The 24,075-nt window shown below is 42.5% G+C and overlaps 1 protein-coding gene across 1 annotated transcript in view; it reads left to right on the top strand.

Annotated features, from left to right (window-relative positions):
- Nucleotides 1–24,075, top strand: part of ptprn2 (protein tyrosine phosphatase receptor type N2) — a 130,647-nt gene that overhangs the window by 14,816 nt on the left and 91,756 nt on the right. The window contains exons 4-10 of the mRNA XM_088441977.1: nucleotides 2,085–2,329; nucleotides 2,987–3,362; nucleotides 3,479–3,763; nucleotides 3,841–3,881; nucleotides 3,993–4,345; nucleotides 7,793–7,879; nucleotides 14,488–14,567. Of these exons, the coding sequence (XP_088298103.1) occupies nucleotides 2,085–2,329; nucleotides 2,987–3,362; nucleotides 3,479–3,763; nucleotides 3,841–3,881; nucleotides 3,993–4,345; nucleotides 7,793–7,879; nucleotides 14,488–14,567 (1,467 nt within the window). The remainder of the gene's footprint in view (nucleotides 1–2,084; nucleotides 2,330–2,986; nucleotides 3,363–3,478; nucleotides 3,764–3,840; nucleotides 3,882–3,992; nucleotides 4,346–7,792; nucleotides 7,880–14,487; nucleotides 14,568–24,075) is intronic.

The following is a 24,075-nucleotide window of genomic DNA, read 5'->3' as shown; positions in this document are numbered from 1 at the left end:
CACCAGCTTCCTCCAACTCTCCAAAAACATGTGTGGTAGGTGTATTGGACACTAAATTGTCCTTAGGTGGGAATGGGTGTGTGAATTGTCGTTTGTCCTTGTTTGCCCTGCAATTGGTTGGCAGACTGATGGGATAGGCACCAGCGAGCCAGCAACCCTTGTGAAGATAAGCGGCCAGAGATATTGAATGGATGGATGAAAACTACTCACAGCTTTAATTAATATTGAATTTCAAATCCATTACAAACAAAAGCAAGGCTCTTAATATTTTTCTTTATCCTGCCATGGTTGTCTTGTTCAATGCCACCGATGTGTTGAACCAGAGGAAGATTCTTACACCTTTTACTTGATATTTCACTTTCATTTTTTCTTGTGGTCTCTAAAATGATTCACATCTCTTAAAAAAAAAAAATCACACAAAACTAATTAAAATCAACATTTTCAAAATGCTGCAAGATGAGACAAAGGGTGGCATGTAATGTTTGAGTGTGCCGCATCTAATAGCCACGGAATGCAAGGAAGGGCCATATACAAGCGGCACAAATATTACACTTATTTGAAGGCTGCGGCATTGGTAGAGAGGCGTTAATTAACTGTGGCCATCGCTCGAGACTGAAACGATGGACGAACACAAAGACCAATGTGCCATATTTGGGTTTCTTACGAGGCCTTATAATCATGGGTTCATAGGCCTTGAAATATATTTTAGCATCCAACTTTATTTAGTAGGTCAGGGTTTTTTTGGTCATTATTTAAATCACAATTATTCATAATGTTTGGACAAACATGTCTGTCCATTGCCCTTTTTTTTTAATCAAGGAGAATATAAACAAGGCTCCAAGGCTTGACACTCACAAATAATAATAATAAATTAAAATAAAGTAAATAACTCAAATTCACCCAAGACATTGCAAAAACTTGGCACTTGCTGAGTGTAAAGCAATGAAAAAAATGAAGCCTACTTAGAACCAGTATTTGCTTTCAAGCAAATTTTAATCAATTACCAGTCAAATGTAATTTTTGGTCGCTTCAAACCGAATTTATTCCCAATTCTTTGCCAATCGGACTTTTCAAAATGGGTCTCAATTGACAAATAGCACTGTATATATTAGGAATCAAGTGAGAAACTCACCGCCATTTCACACTGGTAAATAATATATTTGGGTGAGAAAAGCAGAGGCTTTGGTCTTGCAAACATGTGATTACCATGTATTGTAGGCATTTGCTGATAACTTTTACTTCTCTGGCATGTTTAGATTCAATATCAACATTAAATATCAATGGGACAAAAAAAAAAACAGGGCCTGTAACCTAATCTATGAAAAGTGGGAATTATTCCAAGTATCCTAGACTTATTAACAAGTAATATATGCCATAGATTTTATTTATTTATTTTTTGAAGATTAAAAAAAAAAAGTCCTGTTGATGTATGGTGCCCTTTGAATCTTGCCCTGCAACAAGTGACCTGGCAACAAACAAATCTGCCTAGCAACAATTGACCATTAAAAAAAATACAGTTTTCATTTAAGACTGTACCTGTATGAAAATTACAAATGGCGCAAAAAAAATCCTCACAACATTACGGTGGATGATAAACCCAAACAACTGTTGAACCATCCAGCCTCTCATGTGACAAAGAGGCATCATCAGTGACCATCTTTGGTACTTCAATGCTCACCAGCCCTTTGGCTCATTGAGCATGTTGGCCATGTTTGGGGTATCGTGTCGTCTCCCCCCCCCCCCCCGCTTGGGTAGCTCCATCTGGTCGTGGGCATCCTGGCACTGTGCCCCCTCTGCCTCTCTGGAGTTGTGTGTTCCAGCTATGTGTTGGCAATTAGCAGAGATGTTGGCACTGTCATACTCTCCTGAGCTTGTTGTTTGGCTGTGGTGTGCATGTGTTGGACATATCTGTTGAAGTCCACTACAATGCATCAAACTCTGCATGGTCCCTGTCATGCAAACTATATCCTGGACAGAAGACATTGCCATATCTGTTAACTTTTTTTTGATGTATTGTTCATCAAATCCGAGCAAACGCCGGCATCATTTTATTATTAAACAATTATTTCTATTACCTCCCTCAGGTCTTACGTGGCAGGATGACGTCACCCAGCAGGTGATCTCCCAAGAGCTCTCCAAACTGAGAAGTGAATCCCTCGGCCGTCAGAAGGCATCAGATGTGCCCCTCGGGTCCTACAGTCAAACCGCGGGCAGGAATGCAAGGCCTGGCCAAGTGGAGTTGAGCAAAAACCTTCAGCACTTCCTGAAGGGCTTGCACTTCCTGCCACAACTGCAGCCTCAACTCCAACAAGAGGCAGCCGGCACTCAGGTCCGAAGCCGTTACATTTATGTTTTACATTTGATACGGTGGTAGCCAGGTAAAAACTAACAAAATAAAAGGGGGCTTTTGAGAAATTCTCTTTTCCTAAATGTTCTGCCTGGCAACAGGTGATCAGGCAAAAATAAAGGGGGAAACATATGTAATTTTAGGTATTTTTTTTTTCCCAGCATTTTTTGTCAGTTTGCCCTATGAACTTTGCCGAGAAACAAGTAACCCAGCAAAAAAATATATACAGTATATAATTCTGTGGATAAGCTGCCAATTGAATTATGCCTAGCAACAAATGGAATGATAAATGGTGCATTTAAACTTTTTTGTTATTGATATTGTTGCCTAACAATGGATTCTGCCTAGCAACAATTGGTTACCAAATAATAATTAAAATATTGTTATATTTGTATTCATCTTTCTTAATAATAAATAATTTCAGCAATTGGATTAACGCAATCCGCCAAGCTGCAAGTGGCATTGCAAAAAAACAAAAACAAAAAAACCCAACATCAACTATTCCGTTGTGGCCTTATGTCTGCCTAGCGACGAGTGACTACAAATATCTGAGCCAGTTTTTGGATGCATCAAGTCATGATACTTATGTTGACTTATCAGACCTAAACCAAAAGTAACATTGTGATGTTGTGACTACAGAATGGTGGTTTCGCCTATAACGACCCTCCGGATGCTGGTCCAAAGTCAGGCTGGAAGGAGACCAGCATCTACAGCCTCCATAAGGGATTGGACCAACCCCCCATCACCAAGGTCTTTTCTCAAAGCGGCGAGGGCAGGCACCCCGAGCTTAGCGCCAACTACAAGCCCCTTTCCAACCACCTTGAGCAACTCTTCAGCGAAAGTCGACCGTCTGAATCCAAAGAGAAGCTCCGCTACCTGGGCTACATTCGCCCGCCTCCAGATGAGGTTCGAGTGGCTTTTGGTTCCAAAGCCCCAAAACCCAATTTGGATAGACTGTTGTTCAGTAGTGGCTCCAACCAAGTGGCTGCCAAGAAGCTCCCGAACTTCAATGATGGTAAAAACCCGCTTGAAGATGAGCTAAAGACTGACAGCAACATGCTAATGTTCATAGAAGTGGTAGTGCAATGTGACACAGGAGCGGGAGATAAAACATCTTGTCTTCTCCCCTAGGTCGATTGATCCAAGATATGGTAAACCATTTGGGAGGGCACAGCTTCAACATGGACCCTTGGATGTCCAAAGACCTGGACCGGCTGGCCAAAGTCATCAGCGGAGCTCTGCGGGAGGCCGAGGCAAATCAACCGGGTTCCGGGGCCCGGCCGGCACCGGGAACCGGCTCGGTTACGGAGGGAGACAGGGACCAAATTCTTGGCATGGAAACGAATCAGGTCTTGAGCCTGAAACCGAACAAAGTGCTTGATGTCAAACAGAAAGACCCTTTCAGATTTGGACAAGGTTTGAAAAACGCCCTCTGTCAAAATTTCAAGATTTGCTCGGGTGTTTTAAGACTTCTGTTTCCCACTTGTTCCCAGGCCAACAAGACGTCACCGCCGACATGGACCCTGTTGACAAGGTGAATTCAAAATATGGAGTCAATATTGCAATTGTCATTGTCGAAGCATTTCGATGCCGCAGAAATTAAATCCCGCCCTTTTGGAGACCACGCTTTCTTTATTCGTTGCAGCATTCGGCCGTTTTCTCCAAACTTCTCAACTACCTCGACAAGTTTGAGGACTCCTCCGAGGTCCAACCTGCTCCTGGTGAAAAGGCAGTGGGCCTGGAGAGCGTTCGGAGCCGAACCACGCAGTCCAAAGGTCCCGAGAAAGGCGCAGCGGCGCTTGCCGGGGAAGGCGCCGCCTTGCGATTAACCGGCGGCGAGGCGACGTCAGATGCTCAGCAGGCCGAGATGTCAAAGTGGATGCAAAAGCCTGCCGGAAATGACATCAGGGTGAAAACTCAGCTGGTCCATGTCGGATTGAAGGAGTTTTCCAGCAGAGGGAAGGACAGACATTTTGGATACATCATAACCGGCTCAGAGTAAGTACATACTCTACAGCGATCATTTTGATTTGATGACATTTAAATATAATTTAAATTTACACAGTAATTGTACGTGAAAAATAAATTACATATCAAGTTAATTTGAGACAAAATAACTATAAATATTATGACTATTCATTTGTTCGTTCTCGTATTATGACTAATCTAAAAATCGTTATATTTAAAAGGTTTACCATGAAAATATGACTTCTTAAAAAAATGGCTTTATTATCATGTGATACGTACGTGAGTCCTGAAAAATATGCTTTTTGTTGAACGTATGTTAGTTTGTTGTCATAATACCACTTTTATGTAAAATAATCTATAATCTCGTATTTAAATTTTAAACCTAAAATATAGGATTCTAGAAGTACAATTCTATTGTTGTAACATCTAGATTTGAGTCGTAAATAGTGTCTAAAAAATATAGGCGTCTTGAAAAAAATCTAAATATACTTTTGGGATTGAATACTCGACTGAAATCGTGCGTTGCTGCGATGTATTCAACGGTGATATTCCTTGCGGAGGCGGGCTTGGGCTCAGCAATTATTATACAGTGTGTCTTCGCACCCCCTCCGGCCCTCTTTCAAATCCGTTTATGGCGTTATCAAGTGCCGTGTCACGGGGTTGTCCTTCACCTGTGTCGCGCTGTAAAGACACCACACTGTGTGTGGGCGCCGATGTTCCGGGAGAAAAGTTTTCTTTTCTTTTCCTTTTTTGCATCCTCTAAAACGGGCACGTCATCGGCCCACCGTGGAGTCTTCTCGCGGCGAGTGGACGCCAAGCTGCTTATCTGACAGACAGCTCCTGACATGATGCTTTCGCTTGGGGAATAGGAGGAAAGGCCGGGATGCGATGTGGAAGTGGGGGAAGCGAATAAAAGAGACGGCGAGGAGTACTCTCACGGGATAGGGGTGGGGCAAGCGCTAGCATCAACAAGCCAGACACTCGTAGAGCTCTCCACTTGTCGGAGCCGCCACAGAGGGATGAAAACGTGCCTGGAATTTCTCACTCCGGGGCCGAACAATCTGAAATAACATCGCCTGACTCGTTCAAGGTGATGCTGTTCCACTCCGTTGCTGTAGGTGGCAGTGATGCTCAAATCCCTGCTTTTCTGCCACAGCTTGGCCTGCTGGAGGTGGTGGGTTGCTGCCCAACACTTTCAGGATCCACACCAAAATGTCACGAGTCATTTTCCCCGCACGCCACCCTGCTACAAAGAGACCGCTATTCGGAACCTAACCTCTCATCTACACTCACTAAAGTAGTGCTTGATATATTTAATGAACAATCTTAATACCTACTGTCCTGGCTGTTGCTGTTGTTTCTGAAGAAGAGAAGAGAATTAATGCGTCTCAAGCAGCTGTAAAAAAGAGACAGGCGCCATGAACCAACCAAAGTGCGAAAGCAGAATGGGCTCGTTCTTGATGTTCTTGGGAAAGAAGATAGCTGCATGGACTCGTAAATTGGATTCCCCACTATCATAAACGGATTGTTTACATTGTTGCCGGATCTCTGCCCCAACCCTTTTGTGTAGCAATGGTTTTTGTACCTAGGACCAACCCAAATGAATAAATGAGGAGCAGAAATGATCTGTAGCCAGACTGGAAGGAGATCTGAGAATGTCAGGTTCCTGTCTGCTCTCCTCATGCAAAAAAGAACCTAGTTGTCTTTCTCCCTGTTTGTTATTTATTAAATGTTCTAGGTTGCCTGACCCTAACACACACACACACACAAATTTGCAACTGCGAATTTACTGAACAGGTTTAACAATTTAGAACATTAAAAAAAAAAAAAATAACGTAACGCATAAGTCCCAGGTTCACGGCTCAGGGTCTCTTTTAGAGATGGTCCACAATCAGGCCTGTGCTGACGCATGTTCAAAATTGGCCCTATTATTTGTGTGCGTGTGTACCACGCTTAACTAACTACGATCCAACAAAACAGCGATTCAAGCAAAGATCCTTGAATCCTTTACAAGTTTGAATAATTTTATTCATGAAAGCCTCGGTTAGTCCTTCAACGTGGTCTCAATGCGATCTCTGACTTTTTGTTGACCTTGCAGCCTTTCCTCGCATTCTCGCCTAAATCGACGGCAACCAAGTAGCTTTCTTGTGTGTCCTTCTCATTTATTTCGCCCCATGCCCCACCGTCCCCCCCTCTCCCGCAAATTACCTTTTGTTTGGTCTATTTCCTCAGCGATTTAGTCGGCGAGAGCGAGAGAGAGAAGACGTGGACTGAGCCGAGATGAGGCATGGCTTTATCAGACCGCCATTACACTTCACCTCCATTCCATTTGCACCTTATTATTCTCGTCTGGCGGCGAGGGGCGCGTGTTCCTGCCCGCCGCGTTTGTGTACTCTCACTTTGGGCGTGAGAGAGAGAGAGAGAGAGGATGGTGTGCAAAGAGCAAGAAAGATGAGAGGAGGAGGAGGAGGAGGGAAATGGCGGAGAGGCGCATCCATATGATGCAGCCATTACACCTCATGCAGGTTCCATTTGCACCTTATTGTTTGTCTCAATGCGGGAACAAAAGCAGGTGATTTAGCAAGCCCGGAGAGGCAGCTGATCCCACGCCTTTCTCTCCACCTTTTATGTGCGATTCTTGGACGGTGGTCATACAAATACTTCGTTACTGTACTTCAGCAGATTTGTCATGCGTCTCCGGGAAGCATTACTGAATTAAGTCGTTGAATGTGAAAATCTTCCGCCTGAAGCTGGAAAATAACCTGGAGATGATGCTTCATGTATTTTCGTATTGTTCAATGGATGCAGCTTATGCCAACTCTGCATGAACTGGAAAAAAAACAAAACATGTATACATATATATAAGTGCAGTGTTTTCAATTAGCATGGACTATTTCAGGGGTTTTCAAACTTTTTGGAGTCGGGGACCCCTTTTAGAAAGTTAAAAGGACCCCCATTGCAAATTTTTGCGGAAAGACAAAACAAACCCAAAAAAGATCATTCAAGACAAACATAAATGCCCTTTCTATTCAGCATCATATTAAATTTAACAACAAGTACATTTGTTACTTTTCAGCTTATACTGAGGTTTAAAAAACACAATTTAAATTGCACGCTTCCTTATAACAAACCAGGTCAACTTTAAGATGGTAAAAAATTTGGGAATTTAGACATTTTTCAGCAAATAGCTAAATCACTCATAGAAATTAGTGACATTTCACCATCTTTTTTTTTTTGCTTTTAGTATTGACTCAATACTTTTTCTTTTTTTACACAAAAAAAATCTACGTATTCACTTCCAGTGATGACCATAGACATCAAAAATGAATTTAAGACAATTAATGAGTTAAGTACAGAGTGGATGCAATGGATCATTTGTGGCTATGAATCAAGCACATGATACAATCCGCCTGTGTCTCACGTAAATTTCGTACTTCCAAGCGTGACGTCCAGCTGTCCGTGTGCTTCCCCTAACAGCTCCCTTACCTCCGACCAGGCCATGGATTTGATGGAACGACTCACCCAGGACCGGAAGCTCCACGCCGCGGACCTCACGCAACTGTCGTAAGTACTCGTCCCGTCACACGCGCCCACGCTGCCACAAGTAATCACGGAAGCCATTTATGGATGGCTCCATAGCTACGTAAAATCCGCTATGTGAAACAAGACACTTCAATGGCTTTGCCCACACTGGAGTTGAAGTTGCTCAACCTACAAACCAATCCAAAAGTCAAATATGTGAATTACTATATCACCAGTGGCGTCATTTAAAATTTGCCACATTTGCCTTAAAATTGTAGACTTCGAGTTGGTCAGTGAATGAATCACTTTGCTACAAATTCCCTTGTCCAGGTTCTGTGCCATATTTATATTTTCAAATTGTTCAACCTTCAAAACATTCTGATTGTTATCTATGTGAACAACTACTAAGAATGTTGTCTACCTATCCGTGACCCCGGTTTAATTAAAAAATGGGTCTCAATTGACAGCTAGCACTGATAAGATAAGAAATTAGGTGAGAAACGCAACGCCATTTAAATAATATTAGGGTGAGAAAATTAGAGGCTTTTGTCATGCAAACATGTGGGAAACATTGCCCCCTGGTGGTAGTGCCTGATTTAACTTGTTATGAAAAAAATGCTTGACTTTTTAAATGTAATTAGGCTTAATCAATCATGGCAGCCAATATCGTGATCGCTTTTAAAACTCGATTAATTGTGCAGCCCTGCCATCTAAACAGTATTTTTTCCGCAGGATTTTTTTTTTCATAAATCAAACCGTTACGTTTATTACGTCCATTAAAATCAATTCAAATTGTAATCATCCAGAATGACCGGTGAAAAACCACCGACTTCCCGTTTATCTCCCCTCAAGCCTTTTGAGTGACTCGTCTCCGCTGAAAACGAGGGAAAAAAAAAAGTGTTCCCTAACTCCCAGCGTGGGAAAAACATTGTGACACCTTGAAAGGACTGCACTCGTCTGACACAAACTTTGCAGTAGCGCCAGCCGACGTAGGCGTTTGTTGTTTATCTGACCTTTCAGAGTGTTTGACTTCTCCGAGCGGCCCTAATTACCTCCGGAACAGTTGTGATGTGTCTTCTGTATTCAAACCGCCGCCTCTGTCCCTGTACGCTTCGTCAAAGTAAAAGAACAGTCGAGCCATCAAATCCTTCTCGGTTTGAGTCAAAGGGTGAGTGGAGGCAGCGGCGATGCGGATGTGCGGCTAGCGGGTCGCAAATAGAGAAAGTTGTTCAGCGGGAGGCGGTTAATGTATTCACAAGCGACCAAACCGTCCTTGAACCCGGGCTGGTTCGTTCCGGTACGCCGGCTACGCCGCGCGTCTGGAGTCAAGCCATGTAGGCGGCAAACGAGGCATGTTCCACTCAAATACGACATGAAAAAGCAGCGTCTCGCTGGATGCGTATTAATAACGCGTAAACCTTCGGATGGGAATTTGTTTTGTTGCTGCTATGGTTGATGTGCTGTCTTTCAACAATCTGCCTTATACTGTAAATGTAGGTATACACTATCGGTCAAAACCTAGTGTTTATTCATTAGTTTGCCAATTTTAGTTTCCTGAATAGTAGAAGAAATATTGACGTCTTTAGGGACAGATATGAGTACTCACCTCTTGAGTAGCCAAAATCAAGAACCAATATCACTTGCACAAAATTTGCCCCAAAAAACAGTGACTAAAATCTTATCTATTCCAAATGAACATTTTTCTTCGAGATTCGTCAATTCAATGGCAATAATCTACTCTCCGAGTTTGTTGTTTCTTGCTGGTGATTTCGAGACTGGGTACTTGGCCATTGCTGGAATTGTTCGGTCAACAATACTGTAAAAACAGAATATGCTAAATAAGTAATTTTTTCCAAGGGCACCTTTTTGCCCGGATAACAGCACATCTTGCTTATCTCGCTAAATTCTCAGTCAGCTTTGCAAACGAGATCAGTGGCTCTCAGATGGGAGTACTTGTATCCCTGGAGCTACGTGAAGATACTTCACAGTGTACATGGGATTTTGCCATGGTTTCTGCAGGTATCAGCAAATCTAATGAATTGCTTTTAATGCTGTGACAGGAACTGAGCACTTTTCTTAGCAAATTAAGAGCAAATGAATTAGAACATGAAACTGCTTATTCCTAAAAGGGTTTATAGTGCCTTCTTTGCAAAACTTTGTATGTTTATATTTTCAGTTTTCACAAATAGACAATGTCATTATTTAGGCAATGTCCAGAAGATTAATCAGAAATAAAACAGGTGAAATTACATGGTTTATGTTCTGGAGATACCACTACAAAAGTAGTTCCAAAGTTTAATAATTCAGCTCTCTGTTTTTGGATAAGGTGACCAATCCAAGTGACCTATCCCTGTCATTTTAAGCGATGTTTATCTTTGCGGTGGTTGGTATCCGAATTTCACATACAGGTTTGGTGAGACCCTTTTTGCACGTTTACTCATTGAAAACGCACTTGATTATCGTTCAAGGCAGATTCCGCCCGATGGAGCTAAACCGTCAGTGCAGTATATAAAGCCGCCCGAGATTCTATAACCGCTCTGTATCCTGCGCACGCTTAACAAATCTCTCCTTCTTGACCTCGAAAGAAATCCCGCCAAGGAGACTCCGGATCTTTTTACGTTCAAGTGTCATCAGGCCGGCACTGATTGAGTTAATCCTGTTATTACAGCTGCCGTATCGCATCAACGCTAATCAACCCTGATGCTAACGCACGTGATGAGCGCTATCGGTATACTGATGAGGAGCCGCCGATTTGGACACATGTGGCAAAAGTGCTCGCACCCTTGCGCAGAAACCAAAGTAGAAATACTTGTGTTAAAGAAAATAAAAGTAAGATTCAACTCTTGTAGCTAGGCCAGAAATATATATATATAAAAAGTACCCACCCCACCACCAACTTGCTTGCATTATAAACATTATAAAACCAATATATGTCTTCCTACAGATTGCTTTTGTATTATACCATATATTTTTCTATGTTTTTCTTTATTGACAAAAAAATTTGAAAAAAATGAAGATTTCAAATAGAATAATGGCATTTCTATTTATTCAATCGAGCTGTAAAAAAAAATTGTGAGTGACTGACTCCCCTCAAAAAATTATCCCTTTTTCAAATAAGTAAAAAAAAAAATGCCTGTACTGTATTTTGCGCGCTATGAGGTGCACCTAAAAGATTTCAATTTTCTGAAAAGATTTTAAGCGCCTTATAATCAGGTGCCCCTTATACAGCACATATTTGAGGGACGAAAAAAGCCTGATGAAAAGAAATACCTCTTGATTACGTGAAAAGACTGTTTCTTTTCATGTAATCAAGAGGTATTTTATCCTATTTGTCACATAATACTTTCCACAAATGATCTTTATTCTTCATTTCTGATTGAAAGGTTTGGCTGATTTATCCAATTGTTTTGATGTCATTCCCTTTAGCGCAGCTCCATCTAGTGGATGCATAACACAACCCAGCCACTACTGTAGCTTCTATTCTATGAGCCTTATAATGTGATGTGCCTTGTATATGACTTTTTCTTTTTCAATTGCTCATTCATAGAAGGTGCGCCTTATAATCTGATGCGCCTTATAGTGCAGGAAAAAAACGTTTTTGCCCCCTTTTTTTTACACTTTGATTCAGTGGCCATTGTGTTGCTCCTTTTGGGGTGTGCACCATGACCACCTGGGGGCGGTATAATTGCAAATGTACTCTTTTTTTTCGCAAAAGATTAAAAAAAAAAAACATGTCTTTGACATGTTGTTTTACCAGTCTACTTTTTTCACTCCACCATTTGTGTTCAAATATCCATCACCTATACCAAAGATGACATTTTCATGAGCATTTTGTAGATTTCCTATGACACAACATGTCCAAAAATCTGAAGTTAGCTGAGTCAAAGAAAAAAAAAAAAATCTTCAAAAAGTCTCAAGTGGATCGAGTCACATCTCATTGCACCACTGTACCTTGTTGCTTCACACCACTGGATTTAACGACTTCATATACGCTTCAACGTACAGTGTTCTGTACAAAAGATAAATGGAGAAAATTGCTTCTTTTGTCGCCCCCCCCTCCCCTCTCAACTTCCTTCCCTCTAATGAAAGCCCATTGGAGTCGAAATAGCACAGACAGAGGACACGGTGCGACGCGAGTCCATTGTGCCGCTCGCCGTGAGGCCGCGGCAGGTGAGTGTTTGAAAACGTCCGCCTGTCTGAATATGCTCGGGAGCTGGGTCAGAGCGCACCGCCCCGCTTTTTCCGCCCCGGCTCTTTTTCTGAAGGCTCGCCCGATAAGGAGTCAGCGGGAGAGATGCCGAAATGTGACAAACAGACGAGGCGGACATTTTGATGAAGGGGCTGGAGTTTTAAGATAGTCAAGCCTGGGGTGATCATTTTTGGGAAGAGATGATTGGCTGAGAGGGGGATATGAGCCTGGATTGAGATGACGTAAGGGCTTTACCCAGCTCAGGCACTAGGGGGAGTGGAACGCGCACGTTTCCACTCGTCACCCCCGTACTCCCTTACAAGCATGCACACACACACACACACACACACACACACACACACTAATCACATCCCACCAGCAAAGCTAATATGAAGTCCATGCTTACACTTCCGATAACGCTGGAGAAAGTGTGAAGTCCTCTAGATAGCTTATCATCCTTGACGCCAGTCCTCGCCACCCACCGCCCCATTCAACCGTGCTTGTGCTTCCTCCTCTACTTCATTTAAATGGGGTTTGGAAGCAAAAGACACCAGTTCAATTTTGAGATGCTCGGAGATCCGCAGCCAAGGGGAGCGAGGATTGTGGAAATATTGACATTTAGGAGAGCAAACAGAACCCAGGTGAAGCATTACAGAAGGGCATTTTTTTTTTTTCCCTGTAGAACTGCGAGCGTGTGTGTTGTGCGTGAGGGATTGCGTTCACAAATCATTGCATGGCTGGGTCCATCTGTCCGCAAGTATTGGCTCATATTTTGCTCGCAGCCCTGGGAGGGTGCAGGTGACTGATGGTGGAGTGAGTTTGTGTCGTAGAACTCCAGTGGTTATCTGTGATGCAGTCTGAAAGAAAAGACTGGTGTCTTGAGATAAGAGCCACCCGACTTACAAGTATTTAAAAAAACAAGTCCCTTGATTGTCAAATTAGCTTAATGCTTATAAGCGATGCAAAACATCGTTGATGGATTATGAACCAAAATCGGTGTTTAACTTGCTAAGCGACAGGTATTTGAACACAACTGCTGGAGCAACAAATGTAAACCGACAATACACTGGGGTTTTAAGTCGTTCATTTTGTTACTTAACCACAGAAATGCCATTTTTAACCCCTTTTTTTTTCTATTTTTTGGGCTGGTTGTCACACCCCCTTATGTACAAAAGTTGTCAAATTTAATAATAGCAATAGTAACTACACTGTATATTTATAAATTTATAAAATTGTAATAGGAATATTTATTATGTTATGTCATAAGGCGGCCGCTAGCACCACCTGGTGGTTACAAAAATTTCTATTGCACCCTATTTGCGAGTTGCCGTTGAAAGGATTAATTCAAAAATGCATGATGTAACATCAAATTTGTAATATGTCCAAAATTGACAAATTTCACATTTTGGATGGCAGTAAAAGAGCCTGACATTGGCTAAATTTGACAGCTTTAGGGTGTACTTCACGACCCCTCGTTTGCAAGCATTTATAAGGGTGCCATTTTGAAAGTCGTCATGTTTTGACAATCTATGCAATATTTTAGCCTCATTTTTTTTTGGATGCTTTTCCTGGGATAGCATACATTAGTAACAAAAAAAAAAAAAAATCCACATTTCCTCCAGAGGTTAATATGATAATTGCACTCTTATACAGTGAATCCTCACTATTTAAGGACTGGGCCCATGAATAGTGAAAAATGATTCATGAAAAAGACTATTTTTATCACATTTTCTTATTCAATTCAGTACACAATGTGTTGCTCATTCAATTGTGAATGCCTCGGGATATTAGTCTCTGCAGAGCATAAAGAATATATGACTGAGTGCTGTTATATTGCCTATGGCATTTTCCAATATGTGTTAGCATTAGCATTAAACTAGCAAAACAAGTTTTGACATGTTATGTCTGTGTGTTTACCAAATACACCATTATATGACATTTTAATGATATTTCTTTGGGGTGGGGGCAAGAAAGGAATAAACATATATGCATTCATTTCAAAAGGGAAAGATGTTTTTTGACCAGCACCGTTGCATCATTTGGATTTTAGCAAGTTCTCAAATGTACCGTAATTCACGTCCACCAGATCCACAGTTTCTTTTCTATCTTTTTTTTTTTCTATTTTCCCTGCCCACCGCAGGGAGTTGTTCCACTCCGAGAGCACGGTTGTTAGCCTTAACTTGACGGCCAAGCTCAGGGACCTTTAAACATTTATTCTGCTCCAGGGAGAGACGAGTCCGCTGCCGACTCCTGACCGGACCGCGTCGAGTAAGTGCAGAGAGAGAGCATGTACATAGGCGAGTTCCTGAGGGTTAAATGGAGCCACGTTATTTAGCTTTTTGCACTGTCACAGGTCGAAACCCAACTTGAGATCCAGTTTTCTCATCAGAAACACACTTTATTGATATTCCTCCCGGTCAAAAATGACATTTAAGCGCCATTTTCTCCCTCTTTCCCGCAGCGTCCTCGGCCCCGCGTTGACTTTCCGAGTGGGGCCCAACCCCGCCAATGTAACCACAGCAGATCTGGTGCAGGTTGCAGGTAAGCGAGCCTTCTACTTTCGCTTACCGCACTACATTTGTCATCTCAGATTTCCCCGTGCCGTCAAATCGCCGCTGGAGCAAATGAGAACATAGATTAGCCTCTTCTGATCCAGCCGCTTTTTATCCTTGTACAAGCCGTAACCCTGATCGTCCAAGATTATTAACACCGCGGTGACGGATGACCGTCCGTTTCCGAGGAGTCACATCCACTCTGCGCGCATCGGCCGTGTTAAGGACACGTTATTTGCTCTTTTTTATGAAGACAAATGGAAGGATGTAGGGGGAGAAACTCAAATCTGACATTATCGTAGAAAAGCCTATCTCGAATCAAGGCGAAATGAGCCGCTAGTGTGAGCTAAAGCGACTGCCATTTTTGTCTTTGTGCAGAAGTTATTAAATATAGTCCTCACTTCATGACTTTCAGTTTTGCCTTCAAATTCACATCCTTGCCTTTGGTCAGGACTGTTTTAGGTCCACAATACACATTAGTCACAAATAAAGTGATTAACATGCCAATTATGTTCCTTGTTAACTGTGTCATTTAAAAAAAAAAAAAGTGGATAAAAATCGGTGTAAGTGCACACGTTTAAAACGGAATAGTTTTTAGTGGAGCCCTTCATGAATTTTGGCCCTTTGGGGCCACCATCACTTCCCTTGAGGCTAAAAATATCAGTGCAGGCATATTATACATCACGTACGTCTGTTCTAACACACAAAGTAATAATACCATAATCACATGTTTGCACCTTAGCGACTACCTAGGTAGCCACAAATATGACCACAACAGTTTTTTTTTCGATTTTTCTACCCTCTCGTCGTTTACCTCCCCACTTAATTACAACCATCAGTTATTCCCTCGAGGTATTTAGATCTTTCTAGGGAGAGTGGCATAAAATGATAGAGATTTGCGCGCGAGCTTAGGTTGACTGCGTTTGCCGGAAAATAGACTTTTGCACAAGATTACAGAGTGTAGTCACACTGCACCCTCGCCGTCACCCTTTTGTTTGCGCTGTTTGTGTTTGTTTAACAAAGGGATTAAAATGGGAAAATACTGTTTGCCGCAGGAAGTATGTCACGGTTGCCTAGAGCTGGGAATTGCGCTTGTTTTCTTTTTTTCTTACTATTTATTCGATGACCCATATTTCCGTGATTAAAATAAATTATATATACATTTAGTTCCCTTGTATTTTGAATAAAACAGAATGGTAGAGATTCATAAATCAGAGTGGAACGCTTGCCGACAAATGTCTCTCATCTTTGCGCAAAGCTAACCGGTGTTTCAAATGCGTTTATTCAAATCATTGTCAAAAACGCAACAGTAATGACGTTTATCTCTAATGAATATTTCGAGTTGAGCTATTTTGTGGTTTGCATCACTGGCCTTGCATTAAGAATGTATTCATCGCGGTTGTGAAAGGTGAAATGAGGAAACGCTTCGCTCACGTTTGGTGGCTTTAAATGCTGCTCTCAGGCTCTCAAATGCAATAAAATGTGAGTTTATGAAGGTGAAGTAAATACAGCAGCCCTCGTTCTCCTCTCGTTTGTTGGCCCAACGCTTTTCAACTGATGTGTTGCGCGGTACAATCCAGCCAGTGGTCATATTTGCCATTTTTTTTCCTCATTCTCCCTTTCCCTAGCCTTTTATACCCCCCTCTCCGATTTGATGGACTTTGATGAGATGTCGTGTAGCGAGCGCTAATGAAAGGCTCGAGCGAGGCCGAAATGTCAGCCCAAATGTTAAGTCAACATGACCCGTGTCGATGAATTATGAATCCGGGCCTACCTGAATAGCGATCGGTAAGCATTCAGATTCACTCCCGCTTCTAATTGGTCGTCGTTATTCACAACGGATGCGAAGCCTCGACGAGGATGAAATATTAAGCGCCGGCGTTTGGGCCCCGGCTGACCTTTAAGATCAAACCATCCCGAAGCTTCATTTCCTGTCTACCTTACCGCCTCCCCATGACAGTGTGAAATAGAGTAGACTTCCCACACACCCACTTCTTATATTAGCACTGATGCAAAGTGAACACGGAGCAACAATCCCGTTCCGTTGCATCAGTCCTCCCGAATATCTCCTGGACGATAACTCCCAACGCATCACGGCGACAGCATTTTCTTTTTTTTTTTTTCTTAAGCGGTTACCAGGTTGTGAAGGAGCGGCGTTCGTTAAATGGAATCTGAAAATCAAACTGACGGCCACATGCAGAGGCCACCTGGGTAATCCCGGCTGACCTTTGCCTTATGTGTGACTGTGCATAAATGACGTGGCCTCGTAATGAACTCATCAAAACCCCACGCTGCATTCTGGCCTCAAGGGCTGCTGGGAGTCCGCACAGCATGCCTTATTGGGGTCACGGAATAGAAAATCTAGTCTTCTGTTCACGTTTACGAGCTCTGAAAATGCAGCAATTGAGCTGGTAGCAGAAGAGTAAACGTGAAGTTCATGTATAGATTTCTTCTCCGACATAAAACGTAGATGAACTATAGGATGTGCTTGGGAATCATGCATGATTTAAAACACTGGAGCAAAAATTTCCCCCCAAATTGTTAAAATAACTGAAAATTCTACGACAGGTGCAGTGCGTTTACTGTACGATATTTTCTCACGTCTTGTTCGTCGTCTTTTTTTTTTTTTTAATCAATTCAAAATGTATCCAAACTTGCTTTGCATCACTTAAAAATTAATTGATTGGTTTAGTAAGAAGATTCTCGCAGAAGAGCTAACCAAGACTTGGCCACCACCAACATATATTTTGAGATAAATCAGGAAGGGAACATTCATAAACTATTATTTTTTGTCGTTTCCACACAAAAAAAAAATCAACAAAGTGACCTTTTGGATCTTAGAAGAGATCTAACTTAATTATTAATAAATATTTGTACACAAAAAGTAATCAACACAAAGCATTCGACCCGTTCTCAAAAATAATTATGAATAAATATTTGTTCACAGAAAATTATTAAAGCGCACTTTTTTGGATTACAGTAGAGATTGATTCACAAAAATGAATCATTAATTATTAATAAATATCTGTCCATAAATAATCAACAAAAAGTGTTTGACCTGTTCTAAAAAAAAACAAACTAATTATAAAGAAATACTTATCCAATAAAAATCTTCAAATTTCAAAGTCTTTTTGGGGGTCATGGTTGAGATCTGTTCACAAAAAGAAACCATGAACTTGACAGGTAACGAGTTGACAAGTTTGAACATTCTAGTATGGGTTTTTTAAAATAACGAAATTGAATAACCTACTGAACATGATTTTTTCTTGAACTTACATTTCCCTGAAACATTTCATTCATTCAATAATTATTCTTAAAGGATTTTCTCATGATAGTTTGTTTTATCTAACATCTCGAGTACCCCCTGGAGTCCCCGTACCCCCATTTGAGAATCACTGCTATAGTCTATGGCCGCATATATATGTACAACTTACAGTATGTCTAAATATGCGAAAGCTGAATTCAGAATACAGTGGAGTTGTTTTCAGAGCATGAAACGTTATCTGTACTTTGCTCCTTTTTGTACTCAACCAGTTTTGTGCTGGGGATCTATCTCCTGATACGGAAAAACATTTTGCGAGTGCGAACCGCCGCCGCTACCTTGACTGTATCCGCCATTGTCTGACGGAGGTCAATATGGACGCGCCGCATACTGCTGTCCGTCTATCTGCCCATCACTTTCCATTTGATGCGCTCAATGCCCCATTGAAAAGACGAGACAAAGAGACTTGGTTGAAAGGCACGGACAGTATTGAGGAGATTTGATAACTCATTGAAAAGCATCTTTTGGGCAGCAGGTTCTTAGCGACTGCGGTGGTGAAAGGCCTGCTGGGAGGTCCGACTGTATTAGCGGAGGTAGGGGCTCTTGTGTTCTGCTCAACTGGAAAACCGCAGGACAAAGACGCGCGGTGCCTAATCCCTGCTCGGCTGCAAAACAAAAGGGAAAGCTGCCGCTTTATCGAAACTACAAGGCGTCGTGTGTGTGTGTGCGTGTCGGTGTGTGCGTTTTGCTTGCGTGCGATTTTTACTTTCGTGCGGCTGTGTTCATACTGTGCCATGAAAACCAGTTCGTTCACCTGCCCCCTGTTCGACTCTTGGACTTTTTGCTTCTCTTTCGCCGCCTTTTTAGGAAATTTCAGATTGGACTTGACTTCCTGTACATTATTGACCTCATCCTTTCCTTCAGGTTTTTTTTTTTACAATAGTGGCCAAGAATTTAAAATGTCCTTCTCCTGAAAAAAATTGTAGTCAGGCACCACTTTCAATGCTCCAACAGTTGTTTGCGCCCCTTCAACCTTAAAACCTATTTATTTCTCTTCTGCCATGACAGTAAATCCCTGCCATTGGCAAGGATCGCTGCCAAGACCGAAAGCGGATAGCAAAAATATTGCAAGCGATTGACGCGGACACTAAAATTCTTTTTAGAATTGACTGCCTGTATTATTTAAACCGAAACTATAGAAAACCACTGCCGTCCAGGTTTGTGGGTTTCCCTAGTTCATATTTTGAGTGTAATTCCACTCTCGGGCATCAGGTGGCAGCGCACTTTTTTTTAAAACTACATTTCAAGGAATATGTTTTGCTGAAGATTACAAAAAGAGAATTGAATCAAAAGCAATAGATGTTGGATCATTTTATAATGTGTACATTTGTGCATATTATTAATGAATATTGTGAGATGAAGTCATTTAAATACAAAAACTAAGTTTGTTTTCGAGAAACAAAGGGCTTTCTAAAAATTATTTTCTCTATTTGAGTTTGTTATTATTATTATTGTAGGTATCAAGCCTTGAAGCCCTGTTTATCTACTGCTTGTTTAAAAAAAGGGGCAACAAATCGACATTTTTGACCAAACATGATGAGTAATCGTGATTACTAATTGAGATTTCAATAATGATTTCAATCATTTTGGTCATAATCGTACAGCCCTTAATTGAAGCAATAAACCCGCTATAATTTGTATTCTTTTTTTAAACATAAACCCCCACAAAGAGAGTGTGATTCCGGTTTATTCATTGACTAGGTTTCCTTGACCCCAACAACTATTTTCAACTTGTGGCATTGGCTATTGAGGATTGGTTTGACAGAAGAAAACAAGAGGGCATTTCTGAATAACCAACCTCAAATAGGACTCGGTTGGCCGCGCCGCTCTTATTGGGCGGAAGGCTTCCTCGTCTCTCATTGGTCAGTGGATTCCCCGTCACGTGTCGCCTTTTAGGAACACGTCTTTCTGCCCGCTTGAATAATAAGCTCACTCTCACGGAGCTCTTTTCTGTCATCACTGAAGTGTGAGGAAGCAACACGGGGGAGGACATTGTCTGCGTCCATGTCTCTGCCCGCATCCCCGCGGTGACAGCCGTGCGTCAGGGTTTCTCGCTCGCTCGCTCCAGATGGTCCGGCCGCTTGCTCCCGGGGTCCCCTGGCTCCCAGCCTTCATTGACCGGAGGCCAGGATTCTCACGGCCCGGGGGCCCGCAGACTCATTGCCTCCGGGGGCCTTTGTGGCCTCTCGGGGGCTCCGGGGTCGCCCGGGCGTGACAGCCCAGACAAAAGGAGCTTCCTAGCCCAGCTCCCACTGACTTAACTCAGAGTGTCCCTTAGAAATCCCCACAGATTGCTGTTTGGCCTGGACGGCCTTGGCCTGTGCGTGAAGACAAATCATCAACTGATTATATAACACACGGCCGAGGTCCCCGCCGCCCGGGAGCTCATAATGTCATGGAAATGCGGAAATGCTCAAAGCGGATCAGGGATGACGTCTAAGGCGTGTAAGTGTAAGGCCAGGCCTTAGTTTTAACTGTTTGCATATTGTAATGACCTTGCATGTGTGAATGGAGAGCCACCATGGCCGGTGGTACTTGGCGGCCATCTTTAGAAAGATGGCATGACAGTTAACGTGTTGTGAGCGCTCTTATGGCCAGACACTCAAAAGTCATCTCACGATTTTTACGATAATTTCAAAGGAGCACACGCTATGTTAATCATTTTTTAGTGCGTACATTTGTGTTCGTGAGTATATTTTTTGAATCTTTCGTTTACTTGAAATTCTTCGGGAAAACACGATACAAATGAAGTTCCAAGGTTTAAAGAATCAAACAATGTTGACAAACCGCTCTTGTTTTATTTTTTTTCTCCACCAAAACAAACAAAAATGCTTATTGCTGAGACGATGGTTCTTGGGGTACGTTACTTAAAAGGGTTGAGAAGCACTGCGTTAGACAAAACTACGACCTGACTCATAGAAGCTCTGCGCCTCACTTCAACAAAGCTCCCCTGAAAAGAGCGCCAAAGCAGTATTTCTGTCTAAGCACAAGAACCGCAAATGCATCCACACAGGTTCCCATTAAATCAAAAAAGCAACTAAGCGGTGCAACATTGTAATAGATTCAAAGGCCAGAACAGGGTTTAATTGCGCAGTGAATTCACGTTTTAAGCTGGAATTTCCATTCGCTAGCTCTGATCTGCCAGTGAACGCGCACATGCACACCGGCAGACCGTTTTTGATGTGAAAACATAGCGGCCGCGTTAATGGCGGCCGCCGTTAGAGTGCTAGTCCTTTTCCAGCTGAGCATATTAGCATAGATCTCCCACGCAGACGGAGTTGACCTTCACTGTGGCAAACACTTGTCAAAATGCCAACGATAATTACCTGCTCCCTCTTTCGCGAAAACACCACAGCGCTTCATCTGCGGAGCTTTACAAGACGCCCGTGTTGGGACCGCTTGTTGCGGCCCATCTGAGCTGCCGGCGTTCCTTTTTTTTTTTTTTTTTTTTGCCTCTGTAATTTTTTTTTTTACCACTCTGAACCGACCCACAAACCACCAGAGGGCTGGAAAAAAACGAACGTGAGAATTACATTTTCTCGCCTACGTTTTTTTTTTTTGTTGTTGTCCGCGACGTGCTGTGGTGAAATTGGGTTGTTGTATTTTTTTATTTTTTTTAAATCATAAACAGCACTGCGTCCGCTCCCTGAACATCTGTATCAGTGAGCGCAGAGGTCAGAAAACAAGGCTCCTTCATCCCGGCTCTCTCTGGGCACTCTCCTCTCTCCGCCCCATCGCTGGCTAGCACCCTTTCTGCTTGAGTGCTTGAATGTGCTCAGTTCGGTGATCAAAGTCTTCCTCGGTCTCTTCTCCTCCATCGCCTTGGGCTCTGTGAGTGTGCGTTCGATAGAGGCGAGCATGTGTGTCGTACACTCCATCTTCTTTTGCATCATCCGCCGTCTGCTGGAGGGCACGCACACGTAGCGCACAAAGACGGACAGACGCACACACACATTGACGGACGCTGACGCTAATGCGATACGACGCGCTCCGCGTTTTCCGTCTTCCCCGACGTTTATGCATTGATGAGCTGACGAATACGCGGCGTAAGAAGAGGAGGACACGTGTTGCCGCTTGCTTGTAGCCGGGCAAAATGTTTCCTCTGTCATGGCGTCAAATGACTTGTTTGGTCCAACTGGCTTTGGTCTCGAAGTGTGGTTTGCTGTTGGTAACAAAAGAATCCGATCCTACTAGCCAGTATTTAAAAAGAAAATCCGCACAGTTTGAAAAGAACACCTGTAAGGTGTGTTTACCCAGTTGTTACCCTAAGCTAACTAACATTTTTTTTTTTTTATGTCTACAATTTCAGCAAAGCTGCGGGAATACGTTGGTTTGATAGCATAAAAGCCTGAGAAGCTAGCTTAAAAGCCTATGACAACACCAGCTAGCTTAGCTAAGTTTTGCAAACTATACACATGACATTTTTCCCCCCAATTTTGTAAATGCTTTTAAAGGCGTCATAAAGTTATTTATGAATATTGCTTTTCCTTCAACCACTCATTGTTCAGTGGCATCAGTTCTATCCATACATATATAGGTTAAATATTTTAATACCCACAAAAACTTGAAACATGATATGGTCTGTCATTGTAGCCGCTGAAGTGACGATGACACTTTAAGACACAGCCGTTAACTTGTTTCTACCGCCACCTACTGTCGTGAGGTGAAACACAAGTCAACAAAGAATTTTCTGTTTGCTGACATAGTTTGACTGCCGCTCAGCGGAAAGTTGCAAAAATCACAGGAAAATCAGTGTCATAAAATTAATTATAATGGTTTTATATGGTCCAAAATTTGGACAATGATTATTTTTTGTACACAAAATCTCACACGCCCAGCTGCAATCGCATGGAAATGTCAGAATCGTTGCATTTTAAAATTGGACGTTTTAATCATCTGCCAGAAATTTCAGCACCCCAGTGATTCTTTTATGATATAAAAAAAAATCCAAGGAATTTCCATCATTTGTAACACAATGCAATAGTAACAGAACTCCATCATAAACCCAGGACGCCCTGAGCGGCAGGCACCCCTCTGCTGAAAAAACTAGGCGATCTCACCTGGTTTGCCGCGACACATTGATTGGCTGATATCACCGTATTCGGACCAGAGGAAGCCGGCTCAAAGTGTGAAAAGCACTTCCAAGGCTGCGCCGGTTCATTCCAATTGGATTCTCCTTTTCTTCCCCAAACCGTCCGCTCCCCGGGGAGTTGTTTCTACAGTTATTAAAAAAAAAAAAAAAGCCCCTCTTTGGGAATCCTGCCTTTTAAAACTCTCCAGAGAGCGAGCTCTCATCAAACACTCTTTCATTGCGCGCCTCTTTACAGGAAAGTTGTCATGTGGAAACATTTCTATTGTAGCGAGAAGCCGAGAACGTTCCAGACGATTAATGATTCGGGCAGTGTCTTTAGCTCCCTTTCATCCTGTTTATCCTCGTCGGTCATGCTCTTCCCTTTTCTTTTGCCGCTTCCCCATGCTCTCCTGCTCCTCGTAACTCCTCTCCGCCACGCTACACTGTTCACCTCAGGGTTGCTCCTGTAAACATGTTTACTGTGTCAACCTGGCTGTCGCAAAGAATCTCAGGACAGTAACAGGTGCCTGTCAACAGCCGGCCAGATCTCGAGTGCATTAAAAGATCTTCGCCCGTAGATGGGGATTAGTGTCGCCTGGCATTGTTTGTTTGCTAATTCCATCTCTGAGGTATTTGTTGGGAAACAGTCATGAATAATTGAACGCGATTCCTCGCGGATGAAACCGAGCTATCAGCAAATGGCGAGAGATTAATGAGAAATGCGCCTGATTTGCAAACCGACGCAACGGAGCGAACCGGGGAGATCCGAAAAACTGAATATGCATTGTTGGATCGGAGAAAATGGCTTAGAGATGACATATCGATGTATTAGAGCGTTCATCCGGAAGAATCCAAAGTATCTTACCTTCTCTTAATATCATACGATTTCATTAGTGCCCCTTTTTTCATGACCGTAACGTGAGTGACCGTGCGTGTTTTTCTTGGGACGAGACGTTCTCTCAAATGATGTTCAACAGGAAACAAGTCCAGTTTGAATATCGCCCACTTTCTCGACAGACGGCTTGTAATAAACAGGCTTCCAGCTAGCTTCAGGCTAAAGTTAGCTTAGTTTTGCTAACGTCAGTTCCTGTTTTTTGAAGAACG

This window comes from Hippichthys cyanospilos, chromosome 19, assembly GCF_059441005.1.
Source record: "Hippichthys cyanospilos isolate Australia breed blue-spotted pipefish chromosome 19, RoL_Hcya_1.0, whole genome shotgun sequence".
In the NCBI taxonomy this organism is placed as follows: Eukaryota; Metazoa; Chordata; class Actinopteri; order Syngnathiformes; family Syngnathidae; genus Hippichthys; species Hippichthys cyanospilos.
Note: the sequence above shows the minus strand (reverse complement) of the source record. Positions and strands in the feature narration are given on the sequence as shown.